General features: G+C 47.0%; 1 protein-coding gene across 3 annotated transcripts in view; it reads right to left on the bottom strand.

Annotated features, from left to right (window-relative positions):
• STAT6 (signal transducer and activator of transcription 6) overlaps positions 1–14,403 on the bottom strand; it is a 281,497-nt gene that overhangs the window by 39,479 nt on the left and 227,615 nt on the right. For all 3 annotated transcript variants that reach the window (XM_044284694.1, XM_044284696.1, XM_044284695.1), the window contains exon 16: positions 4,354–4,500. In XM_044284694.1, coding sequence (XP_044140629.1) covers positions 4,354–4,500 — 147 coding nt within the window. The remainder of the gene's footprint in view (positions 1–4,353; positions 4,501–14,403) is intronic.

Raw genomic sequence — 14,403 nt, 5'->3', positions numbered from 1 at the left:
CTAATATATATATATATATATATATATATATATATATATTAGTATATATAGTGTAACTCACAAAAGTGAATATCTGTAAAGAATAAATCAAGGCAACTGGATTTACTGTAGATTTCTTGAAAACGTTTCACTCGTTCTTCCAACGAGCTTTCTCAATTCTGAGTGACTGTACAAGAATTCTCTGGGAATAAATATGTAACGGAATCAACATCTGGTAATTATACCCAGCATGGGGTCAGAGGTCATCATACCCAGAAAAAGGTGTCAAGACAGCATTGTATGTGGCAGACAATAGATGTCTAACCCCCTGCCTCTAGAGGCGAAAGGGGGTTAGACATCTATTGTCTGCCACATACAATGCTCTAGAGGCGGGGGGGTTAGACATCTATTGTCTGCCACATACAATGCTGTCTTGACACCTTTTTCTGGGAGGTCATTATCACCTACTGACTCCAATTAGGATAATGGAATCAATACCTTTGACCCCATGCTGGGTATAATGACCTCTGACTCCCATGCTGGGTATAATGACCTCTGACTCCCATGGGTATAATTACCAGATGTTGATTCCGTTACATATTTATTCCCAGAGAATTCTTGTACAGTCACTCAGAATTGAGAAAGCTCGTTGGAAGAACGAGTGAAATGTTTTCAAGAAATCTACAGTATGTCCAGTTGCCTTGATTTATTCACATTTTTATAATTATATATATTATTATATATTAGTCACGCTCTAGTCTGGGAGGGAAACCCCCACACCGAACATAGGAGGGAAATGGAAATAAGGCCCGAAAACTAGGGAAGGAAGATGGATACCTCCTAGTGAAAACCCTAAACAAAGCCCTGGCTGACTACCAGTATGAACAGACCCCAGGTGGTGAGTTCATACACAGGAATACCTAAAGTCCTATCTAACCCTAAAGGACTCTGGTACTAATGACAGGAATGAGACATCCTGTTCCTCCAAAAGGAAGGATGAACGGGAGTCTCCCTAAGGCCTAATACAAAACAACAAAGAAATGCAACACACAGAAAGGCAAAATACAAAGGGAAATGTAACAATTAACTTCCAAGAACCTATGGCAGCACTAGGAACTCAGCCGAGATCCAAACACCAGCTATCCACAGGTCCAACTGAAGCTATAAACTGCACAGCATTGTGGGAGAGACAACTATAAATAGGGAAGGTTAAATTACCATAATAGCAACCCCTGGAGGTTAAGGGTGTGGCCAGTACCAGAAACAACACAGACGCATATTGATTCACAAGGTAAACATGTCAAACCAAACCACGTGTTGCCAGTCTCAAAGATCTCCTGTCACTCACTCCGTATGTCTCGGTACATCCGTGACAATATTTTTATGGGACAACACTGAAGATATGACACTTTGATACAATGTAAAGTAGTCAGTGTACAGCTTGTATAACACTGCAAATTTGGTGTGCCCTCAGAATAACACACAGCCATTAATGTCTAAACCACTGGCAACCAAAGTGAATACACCACCAAGTGAAAATGGCCAAATTGTGCCCAAAGTGTAAAAATTTTGTGTGGCCACCATTACTTTCCAGCACTGCCTTAACTCTCATGGGCATGGAGTTCACCAGAGCTTCACAGGTTGCCACTGGAATCCTTTTCCACTCCTCCATGACGACATCACGGAGCTGGTAGATGTTAGAGACCTTGCACTCCTCCTCCAACCTCCGTTTGATGATGCCCCACAGATGCTCAATAGGCTTTAGGTCTGGAGACATGCTTGGCCAGTTCAGCACCTTTATACTCAGTTACTTTAGCAGTCATCATCTTGGAGGTGTGTTTGGGGTTGTTATCATGTTAGAATACTGCCCTGCAGCCCAGTTTCCGAAGAGAGGGGATCATGCTCTGCTTCAGTATGTCAAAGTACATGTTGGAATTCATGGTTCCCTCAATGGACTGTAGATCCCCACAGCTGGAAGCACTCATGCAGCCCCAAACCATGACAAACCCAACACCATGCTTGACTGTAGGCAAGGCACACTTGTCTTTGTACTCCTCACTTGGATGTCGCCACACACACTTGACACCATTTGAACCAAATAAAGTTGTCGTGGCCTCATCAGACCACAGGACATGGTGCCAGTAATCCATGTCCTTAGTCTGCTTGTCTTCAGCAAACTGTTTGCAGGCTTTATTGTGCATCATCTTAAGAAGAGGCTTCCTTCTGTGATGAGAGCCAAGCAGACCACTTTGATGCAGTGTGCGGCATATGGTCTGAGCACTGGCAGGCTGACCCACCCCACCCCTTTAACCTCTGCAGCAATGCTGGCAGCACTCATACGTCTATTTGGATATGACACTGAGCACATGCACTAAACTTCTTTGGTCAACCATGGCGACGCCTGTTCTGAGTGGAGCCTGTCTTGTTAAACCGCTGTATGGTCTTGGCAACCGCAGCTCAGTTTCAGTGTGTTGGCAATCTTCTTATAGCCTCAGCCATCTTTATGTAGAGCAACATTTTTTTTTTCAGATCCTCAGAGAGTTTTTTGTTCAACTTCCACCAGTATGAGAGAGAGTGTGAGAGTGATATCACCAAAGTTAACACACATGCTCCCCATTCACACCTGAGACCAGGGATGAGTGAATCTACTTTGGATGAAACACCGAAGTCGATTTGCATAAAACTTTGTTAGAATACTGTACGGAGCGAGCTTTCCGTACAGTATTAGAGTGTATTGGCTCCTATGAGTCCTATGACTTTGGATAATAACTTTAGAAATTCATTTCTACTGTAAAAATATGTTTCCTGTTCCTGAAGCTCACAGTCCTCTCTCCCCTGCAGGCACAGATCGCTATGCAGCATGGTGTGGGAGGAGCTTATGCAGATTCCCAGGCTGCAGGCTCCTCCCACACATACTGGCAACGCGATCAGTGCCTGCAGGTTGAATGGTGGAGCAGGGAGAAGTCTCCCTGCTTCACCATTCTGTGCGCCCCCAGCCTGAAGGAGGGGAGGAGCGCTGGGAGATGAGCGGTCAGTGACAGGACTGCAGCTCCCGGCGCTCCAGCAATGAGCGCTTTCAGCTATATTGATGGAAGCGCTCATTGCTTCTGGCACACCTCTGAGAGCCGTCACCCGAGGTGGACCGCCTTCCACCCTTCCACCCATGCCACTGGTGTTGAGTTATTCTGAGGGCACACCAAATTTACACTGTTATACAAGCTGTACACTGACTACTTTACATTGTATCAAAGTGTCATTCAGTGTTGTCCCATAAAATGTTAGGGGTGTACTCACTTTTAGTGATGAGCGGCAGGTCCCATATTCGAATTTGCGATATTTCACTAGAATATTTGTTTCAGATTCGTAAATATTCGTATTATAGATTATTTTTGTGATTGCGATTAATCTAAAATGTAAAAATCGCGTAATGCGAAGTTGATCAAAAAAGAATATATAGCAGTAAATATAGTGCTATATATTCATTTTAAGAATATTCGTCATATTCTAAAACAAGAATATATAGCAATATAGCGAATATTCGAGAAAATACAAACAAACAGAGCAATTTAGCTAAGCTAATATAGTGCTATAATTTTTTTTTTATAGTGTAAATATTTTCCAAATCTCAAGTTCAGAAGAGAAAAAAAAATTAGACTATAAAAAAAAAGATTATAGCACTATATTAGCTAAATTGTTCTATATTTGTATTTAGCGAATATTCGCTATATTGCTATATATTCTTGTTTTAGAAACAAATATTCTAAAAACTGAATATATAGCGAATATATTCGTTGTTTAGCGTATTCGCCTTTTTTTTTCCCAATCTGTACAGTTGTTAGCATACTCCTCCCCAATAAGCGTTCCCATCACCATGGGAACGCCTGTGGGTTAGAATATACCATCGGATCTGAGTTTTCACTATCAGCAGGGAAAACTTAGATCCGATAGCATATTCTAACCCACAGGCGTTCCCATGGTGACGAGGAAGCTTGTCGGGGAGGAGTATGAGAACAACTGTACAGATTGGGGGAAAAAAAGGCGAATATTCTAAATAACGAATATATTCGCTATATTGCTATATACTAGTTTTTTTGAATAATTGTAATTTTTTTTTCCATATGAAAAAATGATTCCTTCCTGCTTAAGTTGCTTGTGGGCCAATGACTCATTGGCCCACAAGCAAGAAGCAGTGAGGAATCATGTTTTCAGATGTTAAAAAATGACGAATATTCGATATAGCGAATATATAGCACTATATTCTATATATTTGCAAATTCTCAAAGTTGCGATATTCGCGAAAAAAAATGGTTATATATACATTATATAATTTTCTTCTAAATAATGCCTTCTTCAGTTCAAATAATTCCCACTTACTTTTATAGTATTTCTCAAAGACTTCATCTTTTCTTCCTTTTTTGTATAGATATGTCAACTGTTTCAGATCTTTTACCCGGTCACCCAAAGACAGGATCTGAAGATCTTTGGCACCAAATGGCTGAATATTTTGGATCTGCCCAGAACCTGAAAAAATAAGAAAAATCATTTTAACTCTCACAGTAGTTACAGTATATGATGAGGATGCACTGGCATAATATGAAAGGGGATGTCCAGCTAGCAAAAAACAATCTCTAAATCTGCCTAAACTAGAACACATAGCACTTACGAGTATCTGAATTAATAATGGTGTCTCAATTTCCCATTGTCATCCAAGGTCTTAGGTGTCGGCAGATCTGAGTGACACCCCAGCGCTTTGCGCAGGCGTCTAAGACTACAGAGACTCTGTGGTGAGGTAGGGGTTAACTTTAATGTCTTCCAGCAAGGGTTTTGTTTAATGGTTCAGCCCGCAGGGGAGTTTTTTATGTATCCAGTTCATTGCTGTGCTTATTTGGATTGCCCCTCCCCTAGAAGAAATAAATATGAGGACTCACCCCCCCCCCCCCCCCTCCGCCTCTTTCACCGGCACCTTCACCAGGAAGCTTTCCCTGTAGGTATGGCAGACAAAAGTGCTGTCCTGGCAGCCATTACTACCAGGATACAAGCTGAAGGACCGGGGTTCCTGTCCCAGCTGATGGCTGGTTTGCAGGAGCCCTCTCCTGCTCCACCAGCATCTACTGTGTGTGGTGGCTGGCGGACCGCATGGCGAACCCGCCCACCCTGTCGCTTAAGCCCTAGTCTCTTCTCCTCCTCCCTATCTCTGTTATCTCAGTCCAAGAAGAGGAGCTTGCTGCCCCCACTGCTGCTGCCATGCACACTGCTGGGGATGCTGCACTGGCCACCAATGAGTTAATTTTAACCCCTCCTTCACCCCCCACTACAACCCCTCCACATGCCACCAATGACACCCTGCACATGCCTGCAGGTCTACTTTCCACTTGCCATGTCCATTGCTATGGTGCAAGCAGGGCCTTTAGATGATCCGGGGAGGTGCTCCCCCTCCCCCACTTGTTGCTCCGATCGCTGCAGTGGGCGCAGGTTGGAATTTCACAGGCACAGTTGTTTCCACCATCGTTCTAGATTGTCACGGCGGGATCGCAGATTTGTCCGCTCCAGGGTCTCATAGTGGCGGTCGCCTTTCTCTTCTGACATTAGTTCCTGTAGCGTCAGCTCTGGCAGGTCTCCATCACGTCAGAGGCGGGAGTCTACACCATAATCTACTAGGCCCCCATAACTAATTAATTGTAATTTTCTGAGGTACTGTTTGGTTTTACTCAGCGAAGCGGAATCCTGATGTTTTGCAGGAAAAAAATTCTAAGAGGTGCAGTTGGGGATAATATTTGGTCCCTTTACATCTCCGCCCTTTCTAACATCCGGGTTTCCTCTTTGGGCCTTGTCCTCAAGCAGAAAACAGGGAAGTTTTGCTTTATTCACCATATGTCCTTCCCAATGGGAGCCTCAGTTAACGACGGCATTTCAAAAGACGACGCCTCTGTTTCTTACGTTTCCTTTGACAGGGCGCGGTTTCCTTAGTCAGGGATGAGGGCAGAGGGGCTTTGATGGCTAAATCTGCCATAGAAGCCGCCTTCTGGCTGCTTCTGGTGCACCCGGATTGTTACTATCTTCTGGGTTGCATGGTGTATGGGCATTTTTACTATGACACCTGTCTTCCTATGGGTTGCTCCCTTCCTGTCATTTTTGAGTTATACAGTTTCTTCCTGGAATGGGTCATCCGTTATGAGACAGGTTCTCGTTCCATTATTCATTACCTTGACGATATTCTTTTCATTTCTCCAGGCGAGTCTTCCCAGTGCCAGTTTCTTTTAAACTCATTTTGTTTTTTCATGACCCGTTTCGGGGTACCCCTTTCCGCAGATAAGACCTTTGGCCCGTCTACCTCCATTACCATCCTAGGTATTGAGATTGACTCTTCTTTAATGTTTTTTCGACTTAACCAGGATAAGTTGTCCAAACTCCTTGCCCTTATTGAAGGTTTTTGCTCAGTAAAATCGGTCACCCACAGGCAGCTCAGTCCCTCCTGGGTCTTTGCGTGCAGAGTCATACCCAAGGGCAGGGTTTTCTCTAGGCGCTTATCCCTAGCCACACGTGGAGTCTCGAAACCCACGTTCATTTGACCCTGCGTTTGAAGCGTGACCTCTACGTTTGGTGTGATTTTCTTAACTCTTACAACGATCACACCTGCTGGCAGCTGCCTGAAACCTCTAGCCCAGACCTCTCCCTTTCCACCGACGCCACAGGTTCCACCGGTTTTGGTGCTATTTTAGGTAACAAATGGTGTGCTGCCTCATTAATGGCGGACGGCTGGACTTTGCGCCAACATTACATTGTTAGAATTTTTCCCCACATCATCGCCATTGAATTGTGGGGTCCCTGGCTGCAAAACAGGCGCATCTGCTTTTGAACCAATAATATGGTGGTCGTTTACTGCATTAATAAATTAACCTCTTCCTCCACTCCATCTTGTCTTTATTACGTCTCCTTGTCCTTTGATGTCTGGAATTGAACATTTTGGTTTTGGGCTTCCCATGTCCCTGGCGTGGCCAATATCATCGCTGATGCTCTCACTGTTTTTGTTGGCAGGAATTCCAGGAGCTTGTAAAGGACGCTGCACCAGAGAGGCCCTCCCATCAGTGGTGCCTGGGACCTGGTTTGGATATGGTAAGGCATGGGCTGAATGGCTGGTGTTGGCTTCCTCGCTTCTAGTACACACCTCTATTGACACCTGCCTCTGGGTCACTACTGATTACCTGCTAGGTTTGCGTGCTGCGGGGGTTTCCACCATTGTTGCGCAGCATCGGCTAGCGGGTCTTAGTTTTTACTTCCGATTCGGGGTTGGCCGGACGTCACCAGAATTTCTTTATCACCTATGACAGCACCCCTGGAGAGACCGCCTCCACCTCCTCAGGACAGGAAACAGGAACCAGAACCACCTTTTAAAGGAGGGATCATCCCCTCTATCTCCAGTTCTGTTTCCTGTCCTAAGGGGCAGGAGGGAATCGGATCCACTGGATGATATCAAGGAAAGAGCCGCGCCGCGGGAGCCCTTCCGTCCTCCTTCCCAGTTCCTGGGAGGGTCTTGGCCTTCCTGGGCTAACACTGCGGTCTGGAAAGGGAGGGATGCTGACTAGCGCGCGCCAAGGAAAAAAGCCCAGCTGGCTCACTGCCATGCTGGGTGAAGAAGCGTGGCAGTTTCTCCATTCAGGCTGTTGGCTGTATGAAACATGGAGCAGGCTCAGTGCGCTGATCCCACTGAGGCCACCAATGATACATCAGTACCACGGAGGGGTAAGAGGGGTTATACCCCAGCATATATTATTTATCTTAATGCTTATGGGGTCATTTTCTGTTGCCTAGGTTTCAAAGGAGTCTTCTAGGAAGACTTCCAGAGTAAAGAAGGGATGTGGTGTGTGTAAGAAGAAACTTCCTTCTAGCTGGGCAAAACCCGCATGTCAGGGTTGTATAAGCAAATTAATGGAAGAGGAAGCTCCATCTTTTATGGGCAGCATAAAACAGATGATACGTGAAGAGGTCAGGGAGTTGGTTAGCGGTCTGAGAAAGCACCGCCCCAGTACTTCCACAGCTGCTGCAAAAGACTCCCCCTCCAATGATAGTGATATACTTTCTGATCTGGAAGAAGAAGGAGAATGGGGGTCAACAGACGAGTCTTCTAAAGACAAGGCTGCAGGGAGACCGCTTTTTCATATGGAAAATACTAATTCCCTAGTAAAGGCGGTTTGGGAGACTATGGGGTTGGGCGATCAGAGGCCACAGCATTCAGTCCAGGACTCTAGGAGGTCATCTGTCCTTTTTGCAGATCAGTGGCAGAAGATTGGATGCATTGTGTGATAGGGGAGGGCCTAAAATTTAAATTTCAGCGTTTTCCAGTAGGGAGATTTGTAATTACAGGTTACCGTTCAGATCCCGCAAAACAATCTGCCATCATCGCAGAAGTTTTTTCCCTGATAGAAAAAAAGGTGCTGGTAAGAGTCCCTAAGCAGGAATTGACAGAGGAGTTTTATTCAACTCTTTTTCTGGTCAAAAAACCAAATGGCTCATTTCGGACTATAATAAACTTAAAGTGTTTAAACCAATTTCTGCAGTACAAGAGATTTCGTATGGAGCTCATCAAGTCAGCAGTGAACAATCTCTTCCCATTTTGCTTTATGGCCACAGTAGACCTGACGGATGCGAACTATCATGTCCCCATTCAGACTAGCCACCAGAGGTTCCTGAGGGTAGCAGTTCGGTTAGAAAGGGGGATTCTACATCTTCAATTCCGAGCATTACACTTCGGCCTCGCTCAAGCTCTGAGGGTTTTCACAAAGATCGTTTCGGAAATGATGGCCCACTTTAGGGATCATTATACCTTACCTAGAAGATTTTCTTCAGGTGGCCTGGTCAAGTCAGATTCTTCAGGGTCAGATTGCCCGGTTGAGAGAATTTCTAGAGAAGTTGGGATGGGAGATAAACCTAGAAAAATCAAGCTTATGCCCAGGCCAGACATGCAGTTTCCTAGTAATGATTTTGGACTCCAGTTCCCATAAGTGCCTGCTACCTCTGCAAAAAGCTTTACTAATCAGATCAAGAGTTCAGCTTCTTCTCTCGTCTCCGTCAGTCACTATAAGAGAGTCCATGTCGGTACTGGGTCTCATGACAGGGCTGGAATGGGCCCAGAACTATTCAAGGCTTCTTCAGCTTCAGATCCTGCAAGATTGAGACAGAAGTCTACCCTCTCTGGACTCAGATATCTATATCCTCCCAGACCTTAGATTCCTTGGGGTGGTGGATGGATCTAAAAAATCTAGAAAGAGGAGTTCCTTGGAACAGGGAGGCAGTTATCCCCTTAACCACGGAGGCAAGCCTATCCGGTTGGGAGCCCATGTGGGGTATTTGGGACGGCAGAACAATTTCAGTGAATTGGATGCAATCAGGATAGCCTTAGTACGGAGTCTCCCGACCATCAGAGGCAGCATTGTAAGTGTCTATTCGGACAACACAACAGCAGTGGCCTATATCAACCGGCAGGGAGGTACAAGGGATCGGGGCCTATTGTCTCTCTCCCATCAGATTTTCAGCCTAGCAGAAGCTTCTCTATTATCTCTTTCTGCAGTACATCTAAGGGGTTCGGACAATGTGAAAGCTGACTTCCTCAGTCGTCATCAGCTATTCCAAGGGGGAGTGGTCCTTAGATCAGGGGTTTTTCAATTAGGTGGCAGTATTATGGGGTACTCCAGAGATAGATCTCTTTGCCACCAGGACAAACAGGAAGGTAGAAGTCTTCTTTTCCCTTTCTCCGGTGGAGCATCCGAGAGCTGTGGATGCACTGGCTCAATCTTGGAGGCGGGGCCTTCTATATGCCTTTCCCCCACTAAAAATGCTACCAAGAGTCCTCAAGAAAATCAGAGAGGAGGAGGCCACGGTAATAGTTATAGCTCCTTTTTGGCCGAGAAGGGTGTGGTTTTCCTGGCTCCGCAAGATGTCAATAGCAACACCATGGGTGCTTCCAGAATCTCAGGAGCTTTTGTCCCAGGGTCCAGTTTTTCACCCAGAGGTGAAGTATCTGCACCTGACTGCCTGGTTATTGAGGGGGAGATTTTAAAGAAAAGGTCTCTCCGAGGATGTAGTTAGCACTCTCTTGGCCAGTCGGAAGGAGGTCACTTCTAAGATCTAACTTAGAGTTTGGAGGACCTTTTTCAGATTCTCCAAGAAATGTATGTGCTAGAAGCTCCTGATATCCCGCTAGTATTAGATTTCCTACAGGAAGGATGGAACAAAAAACTTAGGCCCAGCAATTAAAAAATTCAGATTTCAGCATTAAGTGCCTTATTTGAGTTTAAGTTAGCGGAACATCCTTGGATTAGAAGGTTTATAACAGCAGTGTCTAAATTGTCCCCGGTCTGTAAAAATAGAATCCCCCCTCCTGGGATTTAAATTTGGTCCTCTCCTCTCACTTCAGACCCTTTTGAGCCTATTGATGAAATCTCCCCAAAGTTGATCTCCCTAAAACTCGTTTTCCTTCTGGCCATTACTTCGACTAGAAGAGCTAGTGAGATTTCTGCTCTTTCTATTGACCCTCCCTATTTGGTGATCCTGGAAGATCGGGTAGTGATTTCTCATGATCCTTCTTTTTTACCAAAAGTCTCTTCATGTTTTACCATTCTCAGGATATAGTGTTAACTTACTTCTGTGCTTCCCCTAAAAATAAAAAGGAATCAGAGTACCACTGTCTAGACGTTAAGAGATGTATTTTGCAATATCTGCAGGTCACTCAGCCTTGGAGATCCTCTTCACGTCTGCTGATTTTGTTCCAGGGACCAAAGAAGGGATCTGCAGCCTCTTATCACACTATTGCTAGGTGGATTAGACAGGCCATTTCCTTGGCCTACTCTTCTAAGGGGATTGATCCACCCTTGGGGTTTGGGGATCACTCTACGAGATCAGTCTCCACGTCTTGGGCAGAGAGAGCTTCTGCCTCTATAGAGCAGATTTGTAAGGCAGCTACATGGAGCTCTCCACATAAGTTTTTTAGGCACTATAGACTACAGTTACCTTCTAATGAAGTCTTACCTTTGGTCGTAAGGTACTTCAGGCTGTGGTCCCACCCTAGACAAATTCTTGTCTATTCTCCAGGGGTGCTGTCATAGGTGATAAAGAAATATTGGATTACACTTACCGGTAATCGGTTTTCTTTGAACCTATGACAGCACCCGGTTAATTCCCAACCCTATATACAATTTGCATAGAGATACTATACAAATTTTATATAGGTAAACCGATTACCGTTAAGTGTAATCCAATATTTTTATAGTTCATCAAGCTCTTATTAGATGGCGAAAAGAACATGTCCGGCGGGAGTGTAGGTGCCCCATTTCATACCAGCTTCTTACTCAAATGGTTCAGGCCCTACACCAGGTCTGTTCATCACCTACGGAAGTTTTACTTTTCCAAGCTGCCTTTTTGTCATGGTCTTACCTTCTTGCTGTTCTCCTTCGTTTGACATGTGCTGGCGGCCATCTTGGTTTCTGGGTTTCTTGTAGCCTCCCACCCTGCGGCTTCTCCTTCCCACTGGGAGGAGCTGGATGCCTAGCTCATATATATAGGAGGTCTGTGGCTTCAGTTCCTTGCTTGGTCCTCCTGTGTTCACATGCTTCTAAGACTGCTGCTGCTTCTGGTTCCTGATCCTGGCTTCGTCTGACTACCCTGCTGGTTCCTGATCCAGGCTTCGTCTGACTACCCTGCTGGTTCCTGATCCAGGCTTCGTCTGACTACCCTGCTGGTTCCTGATCCAGGCTTCGTCTGACTACCCTGCTGGTTCCTGATCCAGGCTTCATCTGACTACCCTTCTGGTTCCTGACCTCTGGCTTCGCAAGACCCTGCTTCGGTTTAGCCATCCGTTTGGACTTTTGCCTCACGGCTTGATTTTCAATAAAGCCTTCTTATTTCCACTTATCTCTTGTTGTACGTCTGGTTCATGGTTCCATGACATTAGGACCAAGCCATGAATTCTGACGGTACAGGGCCATCCTCGCTACCTACGCTGGTTGCCAGACTTGATCAGCAGGATCACCTGTTGGGTCGGTTCGCTGTGGCGTTGCAAACCCTGCTTGAACGCACGGCTCATTTAGCTTCCGTTGCCGATGGGTCGGTTGTCGCTCCTGGGCCCGCTCCTACTGCCGCTCCGGTTGTTGCGCCAGAGTCTACCCCGACACCTGTTGCTGCGTCTGCGGTGTTTCGGGGTATGACCGGTTCTGCCCCCCTTCCACAGCGCTTTGGGGGAGAGCCAACTCAGTGCCAAGGTTTCCTTAACCAGGTGAGCATTTATTTCGAGTTGCTGCCACATGCCTTTCCTACTGAGAGATCAAAGGTGGGCTTCTTGATCTCGCTGCTCTCGGACAAGGCCTTGGTCTGGGCCAGCCCTTTATGGGAGAACAACAATCCGGTGGTTGCCGAGTTTTCCGGTTTTGTTGCTTCTCTTCGGAAGGTATTCGATGTGCCGGCTCGTGCTGCCTCTGCTGCGAAGCTCCTTATGTCCATCAGACAGGGTTCACGATCTGTAGCTGAATACGCCATTGAGTTTCGTACCCTGGCAGCAGAGGTGGGCTGGAATAATGAGGTTCTGGTCGCTGCTTTCTCTCATGGTCTCTCGGATGCCTTGAAGGATGAGGTTGCAGCTAAGGACCTACCAGTGGAGCTCGAGTCTCTTATTTCTTTCCTGATTTTGATTGACACCAGACTCAGGGAGAGACCTTCCTTTAAGGAGAGCCTGCGGAGGTCTTCTAACAGATGGGCGCCTACGTTTGCTGTCCCACCCGTGCCTCCCTCTCCTCCCACGCCTCCTGGGGATGACTTGTCTGGGGGTGAACCCATGCAGCTGGGGTTTGCTCGCCTGTCCGAGGGGGAGAGGGTACTCCGGAGACGCGAGGGCCGATGCATGTACTGTGGTCTCGGTGGGCATTTTCGGTTGGCATGCCCGAACCGTCTGGGAAACGCTCGCACCTGAGATCCTGTCGGGGGCAGATCTTGGGTGGAGTCTCCTCGTCCCCGGTTTCCCGTGTTGACAAACCACTGATTACTGTTGTCCTCTCCTGGGTCGGGGGCTCGGTGACGACCCAGGCGTTGGTGGACTCTGGTGCTGGTGGTTTGTTCATTGATAGTGTGTTCGCTGCCGCCAATTCCATTCCTCTGCAGCCTCGAGGTTCCCCACTGGCTCTTGAGGCGATAGACGGCAGACCCCTTCTGCCGCCACACGTGACTCAGGAGACCCTTCCAGTGGGGATGGCCATTGGTGCCGTTCACAGAGAGTCGGTCTGTCTCCAGGTTATTTCGTCTCCACACTACTCGGTGGTCTTGGGGTACCCCTGGCTCCAGAAGCATAATCCGACTTTCGATTGGAGATCGGCCGAGATCCTCTCGTGGTCACCGCAGTGTGGGGCTAGTTGCATCCATGGGCCTGTCAAGTTGCTGTGTACTTCCTCGGACTCTCTGTTGCCTCCTGAATACGAGGAGTACCGGGATGTATTCGATAAGGTGCGTGCGGTTGCCCTACCTCCGCACCGCCCATACGATTGTGCCATAGAGTTACAATCTGGTGCCGTTCCTCCTCGTGGCAAAGTCTATCCACTGTCGGTAGCGGAGAATGAGGCCATGGAGGAGTACGTGAGGGAGGCGCTTTCACGCGGACACATTCGCAAATCCTCGTCCCCGGCAGGGGCTGGATTTTTCTTTGTGAAAAAGAAGGGCGGTGAGTTGAGGCCTTGCATCGATTACAGGGGTCTCAATCGCATAACGATCAAGAACGCTTACCCGATACCCTTGATTTCCGAGCTGTTCGATCGCCTCAAAGGGGCCACGGTCTTTACCAAACTCGACCTGAGGGCGGCATATAACCTGGTAAGGATCAAGGCGGGCGATGAGTGGAAGACCGCGTTTAACACCAGGACCGGTCATTATGAATCCTTGGTTATGCCCTTTGGGTTGTGCAATGCGCCCGCAGTCTTCCAGGAATTCATCAACGATGTTTTCCGTGACCTGTTGCAGCAGTGTGTGGTGGTCTATTTGGATGACATCTTGGTATATTCTGAATCCATGGAGGCCCACATTCTGGATGTCAGACGAGTGTTGCAACGGTTACGAGAGAACAAGCTGTTCGGTAAGCTTGAGAAATGCGAATTTCACCGATCCCAGGTAACCTTCTTAGGTTACATCATTTCCGCTGAGGGGTTCTCCATGGATCCTGAGAAGGTTTCGGCTGTCTTACAGTGGCCCCAGCCCAGTGGTCTTCGTGCCCTGCAGCGCTTTTTGGGCTTTGCCAATTATTATCGGAAGTTCATCAGGGACTTTTCCATGCTAGCCAAGCCTCTCACGGATCTGACCAGGAAGGGCAGTAATCCCCAGGTCTGGCCGCTCGAGGCCATCCGAGCTTTTGAGGCTCTAAAGTCCGCCTTTGTGTCGGCTCCGATTCTGTCGCAT

This window comes from Bufo gargarizans, chromosome 3, assembly GCF_014858855.1.
Source record: "Bufo gargarizans isolate SCDJY-AF-19 chromosome 3, ASM1485885v1, whole genome shotgun sequence".
In the NCBI taxonomy this organism is placed as follows: Eukaryota; Metazoa; Chordata; class Amphibia; order Anura; family Bufonidae; genus Bufo; species Bufo gargarizans.
Note: the sequence above shows the minus strand (reverse complement) of the source record. Positions and strands in the feature narration are given on the sequence as shown.